Source organism: Polypterus senegalus, chromosome 17, assembly GCF_016835505.1.
Source record: "Polypterus senegalus isolate Bchr_013 chromosome 17, ASM1683550v1, whole genome shotgun sequence".
Taxonomy (NCBI): domain Eukaryota; kingdom Metazoa; phylum Chordata; class Cladistia; order Polypteriformes; family Polypteridae; genus Polypterus; species Polypterus senegalus.
In genome coordinates, this window is record NC_053170.1 from 50,420,443 (window position 1) to 50,442,161 (window position 21,719).

General features: G+C 38.8%; 2 protein-coding genes across 2 annotated transcripts in view; one reads left to right on the forward strand and one right to left on the reverse strand.

The window, feature by feature from the left end:
• rhd (Rh blood group, D antigen) overlaps window positions 1-14,348 on the reverse strand; it is a 59,440-nt gene extending 45,092 nt beyond the window's left edge. Inside the window, exons 1-4 of the mRNA XM_039739862.1 lie at window positions 14,055-14,348; window positions 5,351-5,537; window positions 4,019-4,169; window positions 182-329 (exon numbers count right to left, since the gene is read on the reverse strand). Coding sequence (XP_039595796.1) covers window positions 182-329; window positions 4,019-4,169; window positions 5,351-5,537; window positions 14,055-14,205 — 637 coding nt within the window. The 5' untranslated portion in view covers window positions 14,206-14,348. The remainder of the gene's footprint in view (window positions 1-181; window positions 330-4,018; window positions 4,170-5,350; window positions 5,538-14,054) is intronic.
• Window positions 14,349-20,357: 6,009 nt separating this feature from the next.
• The window catches only part of maco1b (macoilin 1b), a 76,735-nt gene continuing 75,373 nt past the window's right edge, over window positions 20,358-21,719 (forward strand). The window contains exon 1 of the mRNA XM_039739286.1: window positions 20,358-20,691. Coding sequence (XP_039595220.1) covers window positions 20,612-20,691 — 80 coding nt within the window. The 5' untranslated portion in view covers window positions 20,358-20,611. The remainder of the gene's footprint in view (window positions 20,692-21,719) is intronic.

A 21,719-nucleotide genomic window follows, 5' to 3' on the forward strand; every position in this document is an offset into this window, starting at 1 on the left:
TCTATGCTCATTATTGTTCAAACAGTCAACAGAATGGCTGTCTTACTGCAGAACCTCTAACTGAGCCAAGGGCAAAGTTGTTTTCCAATTTCTCCAGGGCTGACATGACATTAATGAGGATTTTGGCAAAATATTAGGAATTATTATACAAATTCCAATATGGAAATAATAGATTTTTTACCTAACATGGAGAATAAACTTGTGGTTGTGGATTCTTTTTCTTTTTCATGTCTTCTGTTCTTTCCAGGCAAAGAAAGAGCCCAAGTCATCATCAAACCAAAGAAAGCACCAAATACATGTAGATGCAAAATACTGACATGAAGGTCAACCTGAAATTTGAAATAAAGAAACACATAAGTACACAAAACTGTAAGAACATTATCAAGCTTAATTTAACATTATTAACTAGTAACTTATACCATAGCATGTTCCCAACCTGCTGAATCCTAACACAGGGTCACAGGGGTCTGCTGGAGCCAATCCCAGTGCATAAGGCAGGAACAAATCCCGGGCAGAGCGCCAGCCCATCACAGAGCACACACACAAAGAACAATTGAGGATCACCAATGCACCTAACCTGAATTTCTTTGGACTGTGGGATGAAATGCAGCACCCAGAGGAAACCCATGCAGACACAGGGAGAACATGCAAACTCCACACAGGGAGGACCCAGGAAGTGAACCCAGGTCTCCTTACTGCGAGGCAGCAGCACTACCACTACGCCACTGCACCACCATGCCGCCCCTAGTAACCTTTAGCTGAACCGAAAATTGAACATATCTAAGAACTTGGCAGATATGACCTAAATATCAGGGTCATTCATTTCAGAAATGTGGTATGAAGTATAAAGTTGTTTGTACAGCAGCAGTGATCAACTTATAGCAGGGCATAATAAGAAATGTAATTTCTTCTTAAATAAATCTGCTTAGCATATGTTTGTCTATATCCCCGAATTAGTCAGGCTAACTTACTCCAAAAGGGAAAGCTATTGCATTTGTTTCAATTTTAGCATTTAATAATTGCAATAAAAGTACTTAGTAAGTAAAAACCTTTGGACTCTGATAGTTTTGTATGTACATTTCTGTTATTATTAATATCTAATGAACACTGCATGCTACCCTCCTTCCCTTCCATCTGCCCACTCATTCAATTCATTCCATCAGTCCTGTTAGGTGTTGAAAGTGCTGAGGCTGTACAGTATTATATATGACAAACCAGCCATCCTTTTCATTATTACATCATTAAAACTGAGTTAAACATACTGTGCTAGGCAAGTTAGCGTAACATTTATCTTTGCATAAACTGCAGCTATAGCTGTAATAACAAGCTGACCTATAAATGTATGCATTAAGTCGAGTGTCACATTTAATGAAAGGTCTGATGTAATTTCTTTTATCTGGGCTAATTTTATGCTTAACTGGCAGTCATGATACAAGAAAATAAGACAGAGGAAGATTTGTCACGCTGGAGCTAATTTTCTCCTATTTAATGCAACATCTTTTCACAGCAAGCTGTTTAATGTGCTCATAACTCTTTTAAGCAAGTGCTTCAGGTCCTAAACTTGCAACTCAGGTTTCAGTATAATATTTTTGCACAAATTATGAGATAATATATTTCTGAAATATATTGTATACAGTAACACACACACTCACATATACACATACTGTATAAAGCATTTGTTACAAAAAATTGTGTGAAAAAATCAGATTAAATTATTTTCTGTATATGTGTGATAATATGTACTGTATGTTATATTGTATACAATATAATGTTATCACCAATCTATAAGAAAGATTTCTAAAGCTTTTTAAGCTAAGTTGCTAGACTTTCAAAAGGGTAAAAGTAGATTATAAGTTTGGAGTAGGTGTGCAACGTCCAGCAAGCATTGAGTATGGCATTTAAATTGGTGTTTACAGTGGGATGTCCTTTAGTACAGATGGCAAATTTAAGAATGAGAAAAAAGTGTAAATGAAAGCTACGTCACTCACTTATCTACACAGAGAGGGAGTTTGGATTCATGAATTTGTGAGTCTGAGTTCCAAAGACAAATTGCAGTTCTCCCCAAGGCAAAACACTGTATGATGTGCATTGTATGTAAGTGTATTTGGATAAACTCAAATGCTGGTTTGACATACTATGTATTGAATGATTTTTTTCCCCTAATTTAATTAAATGCATGAAATGTAAAACACAGTTTTTGGTATTTGTACTGCAGGAATGGCCTGTTGCTCTGTGTGACACTTATATACTTCATAAAATGTATGGATGAATGTGTTAATACTTTCCCCTTTTTTATTATAGTTTTATTTAAGTGTATATAACTTATTTAGATTTACATAAGGACACTAAATGTGTAAGCATGCAACATGCATGTATTTTGGATGTGCAATGAAAAACAGTAATACCTGGAAAAAACCCATACAAACACTTCAATTCAAACCCAGAACTCTTGGGCTAAGAGTCAGCACTAACCAGTCTCAGACTGTCTGTCCATATACACTATGTACATATATGAATACAAACATATAAAATATATGCTGTACATACAGTATTTACTGTATACTGTATATCTCTACTTTGCACATACACCCTCTAACATATCTGGCTACTTTATTAGGTACCTCTGCCTAGTTCTGAGGATGAGCTGCTTTTACTTCCATTATAGCCTGAATTCTTTGTGGGATGGATTCAGAAAATTGCTGGGAATATTCCTTATGAATTTTGGAACTTGTTGATTCCATAGTATCAAAGACTTCCTGCTGATTTTTCAGCCACAAATGCATTCTGAAAATTAACCATTACACCTTATCTCAAATGAACTCTCTATTGGGTTGATATCTGGGAAGTATTGCAGATATTGAAATAAACAAAGGTCATTGCCATTTTCATGGAAACAGCTTCAGATGCTGTATACTTTGTGATATGGTGCCTTATAATGCACGAAATATTGATATGATAAAGTGGCACAAAGATGCCTAGTGATGCTGTACTGTTACTAAGAGACATAATATGTGACCAGAAAAAACATACCCTATACCATTACACAAGTACTAGCTTATACTGCTAAATTTCACCCTTGGGACAAATAAAGTACCATCTATCTATCTATCTATCTATCTATCTATCTATCTATCTATCTATCTATCTATCTATCTATCTGTCGGTCTGTCTGTCATGGATCCATTGATTCCTTCCCTCTATACCTTTACATTGTGAGGGCCTTGTTAATTAACCTTTGGTATTCTTCCTTCTGTGCTGCCAAACTCTCCACTTTATTCATTGTTTTACTGCTTCTCATAAATGTTTTCTGTATTTTTTTTGAGCGCTACAATAAACTACATTTATCCGAAGGGGGTTGTCCCTCTTACTGTTTTGCAGCTTTTTGCTTCAATTGAAGAGTGGAGGGGGGTGGATTGGACGTGCATGATGTGTGCCAACACACAAACACTGCTGGTACGCATATGATAAAAACCCTAGTGTGTGTGTACATATACAAGTATATATATATATATATATATATATATATATATATATATATATATATATATATATATACACACACACACGCATATACACACTCTGTTTTGTGTTCAGATAATTAGGTTTTAGGAGAGGCAGGCTATTTGAATTAATAAGTGGGTCTACATAATAACCTCGCCTCAAGGCTGTATGCATGTATGTACATACTGTATGTATAAATAGTATCTAGAGAGACAGACAGTAGCACAGGTCTACAATGGTTAGTATGTGCGTATAGAAAAAAAAAATATATATATATATATATATATACTGCGGTGGGTTGGCACCCTGCCTTGTGCCCTGTGTTGGCTGGGATTGGCTCCAGCAGACCCCCGTGACCCTGTATTCGGATTCAGCGGGTTGGAAAATGGATGGATGGATATATATATATATATATATATATATATATATATGTGTGCAAAAAAATATATGCCCACTCCATTTTTTCTGATTGGTCTCCTACACATTTCTTCAGCAGCTCATGACGGATGGGACTTACATTTAAGACCTTTTTGAGAATCCAGCAATTGAAAATGAAGCCGGACACTTCCAGAAGAGTCATCAGTATCAGCTGAATCGGGTTGCTCTTTCCCAGCACAGCTCCCATTGAGATTACTGCAGAGGCAGCACACATATTTGCTGTGACAAGGCTGGGAGAAGTTGTAAACAGAAAAGTGAAATATTTGTTTTTTCATCTTTTTCAAATAATTTCAAAGATATTTAATAAAAAGTAAAACCTTCTGTTAAAAGATCATAATTATTATTTTTGGTAAACGACAGTGTTTAATTACTTTATGCCAGTTTCTAAGGTTCAAGAGTTGAAGTGTTATTCTACTAGTAATAACTCATTTTGAGTTTAACACACATTAGAACACTTCATGTGTGCATTCTGACAAGAAATTTAACAAAAGTAATTTATGTAAACAAACATTTTCTTAAGGTTTAGTTTAAAAAAAATAGAATTTGAAAAATTACTGCTCAGGTGCTACTACAGTTTGAGGTTAATAACACGGTGTCATTCTGTTACAGCCACACACATTTTCTTATTTAAATGTTTTAGTCAGTCATCCTCTCATTGCCTTCAGTATTCTGTAGCTCAGTAAATGAGGATTAGATTACTTTATTAAATAAAGTTATGAAAGATTAAAGCTTATTTATTGAATAATCTACTTAACATCAAAAATGTTCATATTTCCACACTTATTTTTTATATTGTTAATGTTTAAAATTTTATATTAGGTAAACTGACATTCTAGTTAGGCTGCAAATATGAAATATTATAGGAGCTATTTGGGATAAGAGAAACAGGTGAAATTAGAGTCTGAATTCTTATTCCATTATGGCAGTATTACCAGTGACTCAAATGCAAATGTTAGCTTCATGCATAACATGGTATCATCCATTCATTAATTCATTGTCAAACACATTTAAACCAGTTCAGGATCATATGGACCAAAGTTTATCCTGATAGAACTTGGTGAAAGTGTGTTGCCAATGCTTAACTGGGAGTCAGTTAATTGTGAGGCACTTATGCTCACAGTCATATTGTGCTAATTTAGACTTATTCAACTTTTTGGGGGGCAAGGGGAAAACATTGTACACAGACCCTGAGAGGTTATGAACACCACTCACAAAGGTAACTGGGCCTGCACTCAGGGGAAGGATACTGAAGCTGTGAGGCAGCAGAACTAACCACTGTGTCATCTATGATCTAGGATTTCTATAACTTATCACTGTTTGAAAGAAAACCTTAAATTATTCATCTCTATTATTAACTACATTTCTGTATAACACAGTCATCATTTTTAAGAGGAAGCCATAGAAAATATACCTTTTTAAGTTTATTGTAATACTTCCATCTCTGAATGAAAAGAGGAACCCATTCATCAGGGTGGCCCACTGAACTGCCAGAGCAGCCAGTAACAGGTTAAAGCCAGTACTGCTGAAACCGTATCTCCTTAGAAACATCATCAGGAAGCCAAATCCAAAGAACACCATGACATGGACATCTTGGAATTCTGTTAAAAGTTTGCAGAACAAAAGCCAGAGTCATTTCATGTGGTGAGTCAGCACAGGGCAAGCAGCCATACCGCCTCAGGGAACTGGCTGGTGCAGAAGAAAAACAATGTGGAAAGGGAACTCCTGATACACGTATTCCATGCAAAACCAATCAAATGCACAAAATATCATTAGCAAAATTAGTATACCACATAACTATTTATTTGCATGTTATAATATGTCATATGGAAATCTAGCTGATTATAGTGACCTGTGTACAGTATGTTTAAACTAAACAGAAAAACATTATTCAAAACTCCTTAATCCGATTCAGAACTAAGGGGGCTGGGGTCAATTCCAGTAGAGCTGGGTGTAAGGTGGGAAAAAAGCCTGGACAAGGCGCCAGCCCATCACAGACAGAGATTTTACAGCCTGCTTGTAATGCTCATTGGCTTTTCATCAATCCATTCATTTCCTAAATTCACTTTCCCTTTTTCAGGGTTGAAGAGTGTCAGAGCAGAGTCAGTCTCTCCCAGGAATATCTGAGTCAAGACAGTAACCAAAACTGTAAAGACAGTTGATAAGAGGGCACAGAGCTTATCATGGAAGCATCCTGAAACAGGAAAGATCTCTACAAGGGGCACCAGTTTGTTACAGGCCCCATTCACATGCACACCTACCTTGGGCCAAATTAGTCTGTAATTAAACTTATAAACACACATTGTAGATGGGAAACCTGAGTACCCAGAAATAATCCACACAAACATCAGGAGAACGTGCCCACACTGCACTGGCAGGGACAGGGCTGAGAATCAAAACCACAAGTCTATGGTTATGAGTCAGCAGAGCTAACTGCTAATCCACCATGCTGCTTATATTGACTCTCTTCCATTAGTGGAGGAAATTATCGGCACACTTTGCTCAGCAGCTAAATCCCAAAACATTTATTACAAGTGTTATATTATATGATTACATGCCAAATGGAGACAAGCAGCATATTAGAGGCTTTCACAGCATGGCCTTTATATTATATAAATAAAGTTTACTTATTTCCAAACTACTGTATAACCAATCAGCAGGCTGTCATATAATGCCTTGTACTACTGATGAAACCATCAATATATTTACATAAATGTCTGCAATAAGGTGATTTTTTTTTATTTAACAGTGCTTTTTTGCATTTAAATTAAGTTATTAATGAAACCAATTTTTATGTGCTTTATGTTTTTAAGGAATGTTCCAATGGAGTGTGTTTCTACACAGGAGCAAAATCAGTTCTCAAGTTCTTTGGGCATATTTTGGTTTCATTCTTTGTAGCTTTCTTCTAATGAGCATATGCACTCACTGAGAAAATTATTAGGAACACCTGTACATCCATGACATTATCTAATCATCCAATCATGTGACAACAGTGCAATGCATACAATCACGCAGATACAGGTCAGGAGCTGCAGTTAATGTTCAAATCAAACACCAAAATGGGAAAAAAATGTGATCTCAGTGATTTCAACTGTGGCATTGTGGTTGGTGCCTCACGGGTTGGTTTGAGTATTTCTGCAACTGATGATCTTCTAGGAAGTTCATGTACAGCAGTCTCCAGAGTTAACATGAAATGGTGTGAAAAAACAAAAAAACATCCAGTGAGCTCCAGTTCTGTGGACAGAAACACCTTATTGATGAGAGAGGCAAGGCTATGGTAACTCAGAGAACCACTCTGTACAACTGCGGTGAGCAGAAAGTCATCTCAGAATGTGTAATATGTCAAACTTTGAGGTGGATAAGCTACAATAGCAGAAAACCATGCCCAGGCTCCACTCCTGTCAGCCAAGAACAGAAAGCTGAGGCTGCAGTGGGCAAAGGGCTCACCAGAGCTGGACAGCTGAAGACTGGAAAAATGTAGCCTGGTCTGATGAATCTCAATTTCTGCTGAGGCACACTGATGGTAAGTTCAGAATTTTGTGCCCTCATAATGAATCTATGCACCCAACCTGCCTTGTGCCAACAGCCCAGGTGGGTTGTGGTGGTATAATGGTGTGGAGAATGTTTTCTTGGCATACTTAATACTAATCAATCAATGCTTGGATACCATGGCCTCTCTGAATATTGTTGCTGACTGTATGCATCTCTTCACGGTTACAATTTACCCATCTTCTGAAGACTTCTTCCAGCATGATAATGCATCATGCCACAAAGCAAAAAGTCATCTCAAACTGGCTTCATGGGCATGCCATGAGTTCAGTGTTTTTAGGTGGCTTTCCTAGTTTATGAATCATAATCCTATGGAACACCTTTTGGATGTGGAAGAACAGGAGATTCACAGCATGAATGTGCAGTGGAGAAATCTGAAGAAAATGCATGATGCAATCATGTTAGCATCTTTTGGTATCCAGGCAATGAAGAACTGAAGCTGTTTTGAGAGCAAAATGACACCATACCTAGTATTAATATACTGTAGTGTTCATAATAATTCTGTCAGTGACTGTATATGTGCAATATACAAACAATTATTGATTCTTTAAGATATATTTTATGTGTACTTGTTTCTGTCCATTTTGAATTGAGAAACAAACTCTAGCAATTATATTACAATGAAAAAAAAGAAAGCACTCAAAGGAAAATTGATATATACATGTCCTGAACTAGGGCAGGTTCTTGTTACAGGACATATCTTTGCAAAAGTTGACATGTGGAAGTGACCTACTGTAGGTCACACAGCCACCTGAACATCACCAGCACCTAGTCTGACACACACATCTTTGGAAGGCACACGCTAATAGAAAAACCCAAAAGAAAAAGTACAAACTCAATGCAGACAATGACCAACTTGAGGATTGAACAAAGGTTCTTAAAACTATAAGACAAAGAAACTGATTATTGTATTTCATCAGACAGTTAAGTAAAACCTTACAATAAAAAGAAAGGACTTTACGGAGGAGCAGAATCAAAGTAAATAGGGATTAATTGGTTTATGGCATAATAATTGTCATTAAGTACAGAGTACAATAAAAATTTTACTTGTATGTGCTAAGCAAACAAGACCATAAAGTCAAGGTAGACCATGGCCCTAAAAAAGGAATCACTTGAAATGGTAATAGGACTGATTCTAGGATCCATGCGGTAGTCAATCTGTGGTCCATGTATATATTAAATCTTTAGAGCAAATATTAAGAATGTTTATAAATCCAAATATTGATAATGGGAAATAAATCAATAGTTGGAATTAATAGCATTTTGTTGGGAGATTGGTTGGAATCTGCAGTGGGCTGGCGCCCTGCCCGGGGTTTGTTTCCTGCCTTGTTCCCTGTGTTGGCTGGGATTGGCTCCAGCAGACCCCCGTGACCCTGTAGTTAGGATATAGCTGGTTGGATAATGGATGGATGGATTAGTTGGGATGAAAGCCAACAGTCACCTTTAAACTGTGCATTTTTTTAACTGTGTGATTGATGTCACGTGGAATACCACAAATGGCAGTTAAGGAAAAAGATCATCAAACACATTATCACACAGAGAACAGAAGGCACTTCCAAACAGAGCTGTGAGCCTGTGGAATGGCTAATTAATCAAATTTGTTAATTCAGTATTTCAGCATGAAATATGCCTGGGTGGCATCCTGCTTGGTTTCAGATGAGTGCTTCCTTTTGATCATAACTTGACTTGTGACAGTAACGTCTCTAAGACATCTTCATTAATTGCAAACAGCTACTTTTCCACAAGTTGAAATTCGTTTTAGCGTATTTTTTTTTTTAACTAAGGATTGTAATTGTAAAGAACGCAATTATGTAGATTTAAAATAAGACTCTTTCAGTGTTGTCTTTAATGAGTCTCAATTGTACCTTGTTTCATTAGTCAGCAGCCTCAAGGTATTGTTAATTATTTATTCAAAACTTCAGTTAATATAACCATCATTTGCAAAAGCTTGAATCAAGACATTTTCATGTTAACTTATGCCTTTTGCCTTATCAGTTGGGTCAGCTTTCTGTAGGCAAGTCTGTACAGTAACAGCAAAATGCCTTATCTAAGAACAGTCATTGAAACTTCCTCTACACCCATCTTAAAAGTAAAAGGAGTACAAACTAGCAGATGGCATGAACAGTTTATTGTAGGTTTGGCACTGAATGCCCACCTAGGAATGCTGCTCTTGTGGCAAATGGAAAGACTACAATAAAACTCACACATTCCTTTCAGTTTCTTACATGATTAGACTTATAGCCTCCTTTATACTGACAGTGTCTCACCCCGTTTACAATAATTGCAAAATGTTGCAACTTCAAAAGTGTCTTATTCTTTGGATTTTTAGACGTAGTCAGTCATTTCTGCATGGCAACTGTTAGGTTTCTGGAAAGCCCATAAGTTCACAAAGAGGAGGAGTGGTCTCAACAGGCAATGGCTGTGACTCCTCGCCTTAATAACAGAGTCATTCAAAGTTGTGTTCACTCTCAAAACTCAAAAGCAAAGAGTAAATAAAATACATTCTTTTGAGAAAGAGTATAAAAATAATGGAATGGAGTAGTAAATGGAGCATTCGTAAATATTTATATTGTACAATCCAAGAAAATTGGATTTTATTCTCAACTAAATCAGTGTTGATATGTTTCCTTAAAATTTTTTGGGCTTAATCCTACAGTTAAAAGATGTGAGTGCTGCATTAGACTATGTGTTTTGAGTACTCTGTGATGAGTTTCGCTCTGAGTGTATGTGTAAATGTGCACTTTAATGAATTGGCTTTCCATATGGTGTTGGTCCCTGTAACGTAAGCAGTAGATTTAGGACAGGCTCCACCTTGCCATCACATCATAGTAGAAAATACGGTTTCAGAAAATAGTTGGATGGATGACTACATGATATGTCATTTAAGAGTTAGCTAACCTTTGACAGACTATTTGCAAAACAATAGGCTGTAGAATCCATTGAATCTGAACTGGATAAGCTTGTTCCATAATGTTATACAGTATATGAGTATTGTCACATTTTAAAATGAGTTTACACAATATACATATTGCATATATGGCAATCGGCGCTGCTGCCTTACGGATCCAGAGTTGCGGGTTTGAATCCAGTGTACAGTTATTGTCTGTGTAGAGTATGCACAATTTCACTTTGTTTGTGTGGGGTTTGCTTCAGATTTTTAAGATTCCTTTCCATACCCTCAAAGACACTGACGTGAGAGGTTGCCCTCAATATCTTTAATGATGTGCCAGGACAATCACTTTGTGTGAATGTGGGTATGGGTGCAAATGGGCCCTGTGACGAGCTTGCACCCTGTTCACTGCTGGAGTTTGCCTTGTGTCAAATGCTTTCAGGACAGATTTTGGACTTGGAGTTGAATTAAATGGTTCTGAAAATGTATGCTTATAAAATTAAGGAATAAAATTAAAATTCAGTGTATAAGCATATGGCAATTTTACAATGTATTAAAGAAGTGGTGATAGGTAATAGTAATATAGAATGTCTTCTACATGAAAGATATGGATAGAAGGATATACTATTATACTCCATATATAAATAAAGCAACTGGTTTTTATTAGCTTCCTATGTATATTTTTCTATTTTTGTTTAAGTCAGATTTGACAAACCTCAAAATAAATTGCTCAAAAAAATTAAAGGAACACTTTGAAAACACATCAGATCTCAATGGGGAAAGAAATCCTGCTGGATATCTATGCTGATATGGATTGGGTAATGTGTTAGGAATGAAAGGATGCCACATCATTTGATGGAAATGAAAACTGTCAACCTACAGATGGCTGAATTCAAAGACACCCCTAAAATCAAAGTGAAAAAATGATGCGGCAAGCTAGTCCACTTTGCTAAAATTTCATTGCAGCAACTCAGTAGTTTGTATGGACCCCCACATGCTTGTTTGCATTCCTTCACAACTTCAGGGCATGCTCCTAATGAGACAACGGATGGTGTCCTGGTGGATCTCCTGCCAGATCTGGACCAGGGCATCACTGAGCTCCTAGACAGTCTGAGGGGCAACCTGGTGGCATGGGATGGACTGAAACATAATGTCCCATTAATGTTCTATTGGATTTTCAGACATGCGTGGGGGTCAGTGGTATCAATTCCTTCATCCTCCAGGAAATGCCTGCATACTCACACATGAGGCCGGACATTGTCATGCACCAGGAGGAACACAGGATCCACTGCACCAGCTTAGGGTCTGACAGTGGGTCCAAGGATTTTATCCTAATACCTAATGGCAGTCAAGGTACCATTGTCTAACCTGTAGATGTCTGTGCATCCCTCCATGGATATGCCTCCCCAGGCCATCACTGACCCACCACCAAACTGGTCATGCTGAACGATGTTACAGGCAGCATAACATTCTTCACGGCTTCTCCAGACCCTTTCACGTCTGTCACATGTGCTCAGGGTGAACCTGCTCTCATATGTGAAAAGCACAGTGTGTCAGTGGTGGACCTGCTAATTCTGGTATTCTATGGCAAATGCCAATTGAGCACCATGGTGCCAGGCAGTGAGCACAGGGCCCATTAGAGGACATTGGGCCCACAGGCCACCCTCATGAAGCCTGTTTCTGATTGTTTGGTCAGAGACATTTCCACCAGTGGCCTGCTGGAGGTCATTTTGTAGGGCTCTGGCAGTGCTCATCCTGTTCCTCCTTGCTCAAAGGAGCAGATACCGGTCCTGCTGATGGGTTAAGGACCTTCTACGGCCCTGCCCAGCTCTCCTAGAGTAACAGCGTGTCTCCTGGAATCTCCTCCATGCCCTTGAGACTGTGCTGGGAGACACAGCAAACCTACTGGCAATTGTATGTATTGATGTACCATCCTGGAGAAGTTGGACTACCTGTGCAACCTCTGTAGGGTCCAAGTATCAACTCCTGCTACCAGTAGTGACACTGACCATAGCCAAATGCAAAACTAGTGCAAAAACAGTAAGAAAAGAGGAGGAGGGAAAAATGTCAGTGGCCTCCACCTGTTAAACCATTCCTGTTTTGGGGGTCATCTCATTGTTGCCCCTCTAGTTCACCTGTTGTTAATTTCATTAACACCGAAGCAGCTGAAATTGATTAACAATCCCCTCTGCTACTTAACTGACCAGATCAATATCCCAGAAGTTTCATTGACTTGATGCTATACTCTGATTAAAAAGTGTTCCTTTAATTTTTTGAGCAGTATAGTTGCTTACTTTTAAGGGTTTTTACTACCATGTAGCTACAAATGCTAGTTTTTGTTTTGCCTAATGGGGTCTTAACAAAATGGACCTTTAGTTATTAATTTTGTGCACTAACAATGGTGGGGAGTTGAAGCATCTGGTAGAAGGCAGGTACCAGAACTTTAAGGGCAACGGAACACAGTCCAGAGCCACAATTTATTTTATCACACATTAGGATGTATGAATAATCCAGAGTTAAGTGTAGAAATGTCACATTTGTGTGTGGGGAATGAGAAAGCTCAGAAGAGACAGTGACCAGGGAGGAACAGAACTTAGGTCCCACCAGCCATTTTTCTTCACCAGTTTAATACAGGCTCAGAATCACGAGGGATGAAGCCACTTCTAGTATTATCAGGTAAAATGCAGGAAACAACTCTACATGGAGGAGACAGTCCATCTTAGGGTATGCTCATGCCCATACCCACACAGGGCCAATTAACAGTTTCTAATTAACCTATAAAGTATCTTAGAGGTATGAAGTATCAAAATCAACCACTGAACCACCTTGCTATTCACCACCCGTGATCAAAAACTAGAAACACAAGTTACAGTTCCAAAGAGAATTTCTGTCCTACAAAGTAATTAAATAGGTTAACACATGTGTATTAGCTTCGGTTTTCCATTCCTTTGTTCACATATGTGCATTTGTATTTATAAATTAATTAAATTCACAGTTACAAATTATAAATTCTCCAGAACTCTAAAAGTGAGCATATACAGTATGCTGCTCATCATAAAAGGGTTTGTTTAGTACAGATAAGCGCTGCTGCTGCAAGCTCTGACAGTCCCAGTACCGAATTCCGGGCCGATTTTTGTCAGAAATCGCAACTTTTAACGAGTGTGCTTGGTGTTTTCTCCGAGAAGTCTGTTCATATCCCGAAAACATTAAGTTACGTTATTTGGCGACTCTGACAACCGACACCGTAAGGGTGAGTGTACCGTGTTGTAGGCTGGCCTCCTGTCCTGGGTTTGTTTCGGCCTGGCAGACTGTGCCTCGGGATGAAGAGAATGCGTGGCTTATCCAAGTGCAACATATGATGGTTATAAAGACAACTAAATATGACTAGTTCGCGTAATTATAAACGTATTAGGTATTCTGTTTACAGATGGCGGGTAAAAATGATATTTCTCCAGTTCTGTTATTGTGTGAAAGAACTAATTATTCTCTGTCATATCATCAGGGTTGCATTTTCGCCTCAAATGTACTTTAACTCGCCCTTAACTATAGTTACAAAATAAAGACAACCAGATAAGAAAGAAAATATCATGTGTACAGTAAAGTAAAAGAAAAAGACGTGTCATGAAACTCCAAATAAAGATATTACTGGCTGTAACCCAATTGGTTAAAAAGCACGTACCTGCATATATATCGAGTGGAATGCGTTTTTCGTTCACATTATCATCCTCATAGTTAACAAAAAAGAAGAAAATCGCAATAAACGCTGCTTCTAAAAGGAGAACCAGTGAAGTCTGATGTTTCCTGAGATTCGGTGCATATGTTGGAGCCATCGCGCTGTCATTTGTGCCTGCAGTCTTGGAGCTTTATAAGCGGACTGCCGAAGTCAGTCGTCTTTCCAATGAGTGCTTGTCTTGTGCTACGGCCGGGTGTTTCACAGATAGTCGCTCACAAGTCTTATCTTTGTAAAACAAGAGGTGTGCATCGTGACTACCCGCGGTTGTGATGATACTTCTGACGGACTCGGTTGGGTAAGTCTGAACTGAAACATGTAACAAGTACACATCACAAGTAAACACATTCGCGTGTTTAAAATGGTGAGCACTGCAATGGACTGACTCCCGAATCGCGTCCAGTTCTATCGAAAGAGACACCTGGTAATTGCGACTCTGGCGCAAACAACATCAGCAACATCTGCTCAAAACTGGGAATGACCTGTTTTTGTCTCCATATCAGCTTGAACGCTCTGAGGTATGGATTCAACAAGTTGCTGGGAATAATCCTTAGGGATTTTGTTCCTTGCTGATTCCATACTATCAATCAATTCCTGCTGATTTTTCAGCCACAAATGCATTCTGAGAACTTGACATTACACCTCATCCTAAAGGTGTTCTCTGTTGGGTTGATATGTCCAGTGATGCAGATATTAGTATAAACTGAAGTCATTGCCTTTTTCATCAAATCACCTTGAGATAATGTGTATCTTGTGACATTGTTCTTTAACATGCTGGAAATATTCACTTGAAAAAGGATGAACTGTGGCATAAATAGATGTATGTGGTCAGCAGCAATGCCTAGTGATGATCTGTCTTTCAAATTATGCTCAGTTTGTATTAAGAGGCCTAAAGTATTACCAGAAAACATATCCCATTCCATTACAGTATTATCACTAGTATATATTGGTAAATTTCCCTATCTATCTATCTATCTATCTATCTATCTATCTATCTATCTATCTATCTATCTATCTATCTATCTATCTATCTATCTAATTTTGCTCATTCAGAAATAAACAATGCAAATTTTCTAAGTACAAGTATATAAATTGCAACATTGTGATTCAAAAATTAGCTTTGCTGCCTCAAAGTACTTGGACCCTTGCATCATTTCTGCTTGAAATGTCTACTGAAGTTTCTCTGTTCTCTACAAATTCATGCAGACTTCCTTCAGTGAGTTCTCCTTTCCCCCACCGACCAAAGCCATGATTTTCGATTGACCAGTGACATGAGGTTGTCCTGGTGTGTGAGTGTCCCTATTACAGAATGGAGTCCGGCTCATGCCTTGATCTTGTCTTGCACCTGATACAGCCAGTTTTAGGTTTATTTCTCCTTGTGACCCACTAGCAAATAAAGTGATTTCTGAAAATGGAGGGATAAGTAAATAAAAAAGAGATTAATCTTAAAGTTGTAATCAAAATTACTACCTATTACCTGCATAATTTTGCACTGATATGATCCTGTAAAAAACACAAAATGTTGCTTACAGTTCCTTGACCCAGTTTAGACCCCACAACCCTGGAAAGGCTCAACTACAATGACTTTCAGTTTAATACTGAATCAACTTTGAAACTCTAAATTTGACTTCCAAAGTTGAAAATGGGTTCACCCAAGGAAAGCTGTCACCACTGCCTAGTCCACATGAATCAATAAGATATTCAAAATCTTCTGATGTTATACCAACATTTCCCTAAACAACTCACCTCTAATCATCTCTTTCATAATTGTGATTCTGACTCCAAGGATCTATGTGTTTATTCAGTTCACAGGTCATGAGATTAATTCTGAAGATACTTCTTGTCTAATTTCACAAATGTATTTCTCTGATAAACTGGTGCCAAATGCTATACAGTACTATAGTGAGATCCATCATTACTGTTTTATAACAGGAATATGCCTATAGAGTAGGTGAAGTGTGATTGTTTGCATTTGGTTTATTTACTGAGGACATTAAAGTGGAGTAAATTTTAATCTGCATATTAGTGTATGCACTTAATGCATGTTTTATTTACAAAATCAGCTTAACTTTCACTGATGGAAAATTAAAACAGCTGAAATTAAACTCATCATCAGTAAAGCAGGAATAAAACATTTTAACTTTTATAAATCATCCATCTATTTAACTTAACTATTTTTTATCAATTACAGGGTTGGTAGGCATTGAAGGCTTTGCCAGCAGTGTTGGGTGCACAAAAAAACCAAACACTGAATGGAAAAATCAGTTTTTAAAAGACCACCCTCAGGCACATTCCCATTTTTACAAACACCTTTCCAGTTCAGTGAATCCAGTTTACATAATATGCATATCTTTTGGAGGAGAGAAGAAGCTGGAGAAGCCATGATTAAACCCACTTAGGGGGTGTGTACATAAAGGCACAGAACAATCCATGACCAACAGTATTAGAACTACCGATGTCCCAATGTTTGTCCTTTTCACTTCTTAGACAGCCAAAAGAGAGTTTTCACAGAGGCTCCAGCCAGGAGGGTCAACATGCAATATGGAAATCACTACGGCCTTTAAGGACTGCAAATACTAAAATAATTGGAGTCATGAAACAAATATGAGGAGCACTTGACTACCAGAAGAAATCCAGGCCATGATGAATGTCGAAGCTAAGAGTCCAGACACTATGCAAGAGAAGGAATCTCTTGTATATAGAGGGTGAACTTATTATTATATGAAATTAATATGCAGAGTTTATTTGAGTGATTACAAGGTACAAAGCTGACAACTAATAGTGAACAAAAAGTAAAGTGTAGTTGAAGTACTACAGTAAGCCAAAAACTTGGATGAAAAAAAACAGTCCAAGAAAGCCACAGGTGGTTGAGAGTGAAGTTGGTCAGTAAATGTGTAGACACACAGAAAGAGAACAGAGGGCCTGAAAGCTCCTGGCATTCCCAAGATTAATAAAGAGGTGTGTCAAGAGTAGCCTGAATGTTAGTGGATTGTAAGCAAGTCAGACATGAAATACTGTTAATTTCTAGTATATCTGGCAGAAGACTGAACGGCCATGTCAAAGCCAAACAGAAAGTTCTTGGAGGGATATGTCAAGAGAGTAGCAAGTGGAGATATCATAGAAGGGAACTGTGCAGGACCCTGAAGCTCATGATTATGATTTCCAAATGGATTATAACAAGAATGGGAAGCTAGTGTAGAGACCAAATTAGTATAAAAGCATTGGTGAAGCAAAGACCAAAAAGTGGCAGTTGAGTAGGAGAATTTGAGATTTGGTGAACAGATCACGGTGGCGCAGTGGTAGCGCTGCTGCCTCGCAGTAAGGAGCCCTGAGTTCGCCTTCCTGGTCCTCCCAGCGTGGAGTTTGCATGTTCTCCCCGTGTCTGCGTGGATTTCCTCCAGGTGCTCCGGTTTCCTCCCACAGTCGAAAGACATGCAGGTCAGGCGCATTGGTGATCCTTAATTGTCCCTAGTGTGTGCTTGGTGTGTGGGTGCGTGTGTCCTGCAGTGGGCTGGCACCCTACCCAGGATTTGTTCCTACCTTGAGCCCTGTGTTGGCTGGGATCGGCTCCAGCAGACTCCCGTGACCCTGTGTTAGGATATAGTGGGTTGGAAAATGACTGACTGACTGAACAGATCATATAGAAGATTCTGGCTGGCACATAGTTTAACCTAGAAAACAAGAACCAGATCAAACTCAAACAGATGAGTGGCACAGATGGTGTGGATCATCTTTTGGATGTTGTGAAAAAAAGTGATAGGATTGGTTTAATGAAAATTTGTGTTTATTAAAAGAGGTAATCAGTCTTTCTTGGACAGTATGTGATGGAGACAGGATGATGTTACTTGCATTAAGATGCGCAGAGACAGAGAAGTACAAAGTATATAAACACGATATTGACCCTGAGGAGGTTAAGTCAATGATGATCATTTATTCTCAATGAGATGGTGATTTACCTATGGGTTCTGTGGATTAAAGGAGAAAAACTAAAAAAGTACCTGGGCTTTGACACTGTTGAAATGGCAAGAGAACACAGGACCAGACATCAGTCCCTTAAGATAGACCAGCATTAATCAGTCACATTTACCGAGACACATTTTGGTTTCATCTGAAAGTCATCTCCAACATTTTTGTGCACCTGTAAAAGGTTCCAGTAGGAAATTGGCCAGGCAGCTAATAAAGGAGTTCAATGTTTTTTTTAAATAAAAAGCTATCTTACGGATGGGAATTTCTAATTTATATATCATTCAAGTACTCTGGATTGTTACTCTTCCTGTAGTTGCCACACAAAAAAAAAATAAATGCACAAATTTAAAAAGATAAAAACCCTGGGGCTAATTCACTAATGGGTTTTGACTCTGGAATGTGAGCCAGCAGTCCTAGCCTCTGATCCAGTGCTCCTCAAACTGCGGACCCACTGGCCCCTGGGGTCTGCAGAATATCATCAGTGGGACCACAGAATAAGTTGTTTAATTTGAGAATTCTAGGAGCTGAATGTGATCATATTGAGGGATATGAAGACCTTGAGATTAGAATTAGAATTCTTTATTGTCATTATACCATGTATAATGAAATTACAGAGGAGCTACTGCTAGAAGGCTAGAACGAGCTACCCTTTAATCTTCTTTTCTAGTAGTGCCCACTATTTTCCTCTCTGTGGTTCCCTCACTTTTTGTGAAAGTTCCCTTTAGTTTTTTCAGTTTGCTAAAAGCATAACTTATTTATTAGTGAATCAATGTGTTTAAGCCATATTTGGACAGGATTGGTTATACACCAGGAGAAGGGGTATTATTGATCTCCTGTGTAATAATATTCAGGCCCATCCATAACTATAATTTTTTTTAGGTTTTGGATGCAATTACTTAAATTTATTTCATATTTTCTTGCATTTTTGTGAAAATACTTTTTAGTTAATAGATTGATTTTTTTTGGAGCTGCTCTGATGTCAAGAGTATCCAAGGCTGACTGGCACTCCCCAAGAATTTGTAGTATTATTTTCATTTGTTGGGAAAAGAAGGGGACCATGACGATGTTTATTTTCAAAATATTACTGTAATAGTAAGCTTTTTGCCAATATTAAGGGTGCAAAGCTGATCGCCACTGTGTAGGAAGAAGGCAAACTGCAATCTAATGTTACTCTGCCTCACCCTGCCATTTCCAAACAAAGATAAAGAGCTATTTCATTACAGCCGACTGGAACGACACTATATTCTTCGTGGCACCTGGTCCATATCTAGGACGCCCACCCATTAACTTGTCAGTGTCTTCTGCTTTAACTAGATACACGGACGGAATGTCTGATAAAAGATACGGTACATAACTGCTTTTTAGGTCCACAATTCCGACTTTCGATGTCCAAGAAAACTTACGCACAACAATTACCCAGGAATAAATTAACTCGACTAACGTAGTTACGTTCACCTATAATGATTTGAACTATAAAGAAATACTCGAAGTCAAAATTGTATGCTTTACTCTTATTTAGCAAGTCATGCAACTCTGCATGGGCCCACGACGTTAGCCTTCATTTATTATTAAAGAATCTGTGCCGATGACAGCAGTAATAAGCAAAACCGCGAGAGTGCTAATTCTGTTATGAAATCGGTAACTTCCTGACCTCTGTAGGTAAAGCAAACCGTTTCTTTAAAAAGCTGCACAACAACAACAACAACTCAAGGGTGACTAACACCGTTAAAGGAGAGCCACTGGTGAGTCGCACACTGTAGACGTGGAAAAGACAAACCTAATTCCACGCATCATATATGTGCAACTCCCAACACTGCTCACTCTAACTTGCCACTCCGCCTGGTTTCGGACACCCTATTGGGAGGAAGCAGATAACAGACAGCACTTTGGACACCCTGGCAAAAGACGTGTGACACACGGCATGCTTGACTGCTTCTGTCATTCGCTCACATTAGGAGAACGGAGCGAGGTGTATGTCCAGTTCCAGCCAATGCATACACGTGGGTGGTAATATTACCCACCCCTCTGACGGTGATAGGCCAGGCCTCCATACCTGATTTGTACATGAAGCTGTCGATTGGCCAAAAGCTTTTGACTCTACTTAATGAGGCACTGTTGCTCTCCCCGCCTTCGGTCTTTTCAGCCGTGTGGCGGATTGTTAGAGAACAACCTAGTGAAAAGATTATCCGCACTGATTGGCTCTCTCTGGGCTGCCTGTCGAATTTTTAAAGATTCTCACTGGTCATGTTTCGCCATCAATCATTCTGTGTGACTAGTGACGTCTAGACGTAGAGAGACTGCGCTGAAAGGAAAGAGGGAGGGTCTACTAGAGAGTCGTTTTATTTATTTCTTTGTTACCAGTTAAATAATAATATTAATTGCAGCGGTTCTTTGCTTTCCATACAGATGTATTTCTTGCCAGCTGGGTAAAATTAAATACAGTTATCATCCGCGACAAATACCTCCTCCCCAAAAACCACCAAACTGGAAAGGGTTACTGGTTGGGGGGGTTCTAGAGACCTGAAGCGAAGGGGAGGAAAATGAAGCGGCGCAATGCGGACTGCAGCAAACTCCGGCGGCCGTTAAAACGGAACCGAATCACCGAGGGCATCTATGGCAGGTATGTGGGCTCACTGGTGTGGAGGGTGGGTTGGGGTTTCCTGTTTCTTTAAATCGCCATCCCGGAGACGAGAACCCCTCCCTCCTCCCATCTGCCTGCGGGAGACGGGTGGCCCAGAGTCTCCTGGAGGCGCTGCACGCGCCCTTCTCCTTTATTTTGGTGATGTGCGATTGTTTGCATTGTTGCTATTTACGCCTTTCAAAGTAAACAAAGTTGAGTCCTAGTGGTGCAGGTGTTTGTTGTGATGTAGGCCGTGATGGCCAGTCGATAGTCCTAGAAACAAGCGGCTAGAAGAGGGTAGGTGGGAATGCACCCACTGCCATTGCCCAAACTCTTTATACCCCTTCAGTTAAACAAAGAGACCCGCTGTAGCGGCTGCTATTGAAAGGTGTTTTAGTGAATCTCCGCTTTAAGAGTCATTTCTAACACACATGCTGAGCACAGGAATGAAACCTGCTGCACGTTTCCTCCGTGACAATAGAGCATCTCTTTGTCTCTTTGCAAGTAGTAGAGAAGGGTCTGTTTCTATTGTTCTTCTGGCGCTGTCAAAGCAATTTGAAGACATCGCTAAAGTGATCAGTGTCTCGGCAATACTGAAGCCCAGGTAGCACAACAGAGCCCAACTTTCAACATGCTTGACATCTGCTCTGTTATATTTAGTTAAAATGCTCACCATGTCTTTCAGCATTTCTTTCTTAGTTAAGATTACACGTAATAGAGATCTTTAAAGTTGATATCCTCATCATCCTTTTGCAGACGCACCACTTTATTGTATCATCACACATGCAGACAAGGCAGTAGTGTAAGAATGAAGTCGTTACACCAATTTTCAAATTGTGTGCTCTTTGCATTTTAAAGTAAAGTTGCTTTTACCAAGTATATTGCACTTTTTACGTCATCAATTATTAATATTTCTTTCAAGCATCCTTTTGTTCTTGATCACAGTGAGCCATTCAGAAGTTAAGCAAACGTTTCTTTTCTGGATTGGGAGATGAAAGCATTGTTCTCGATGAATCAATTTTTATTCA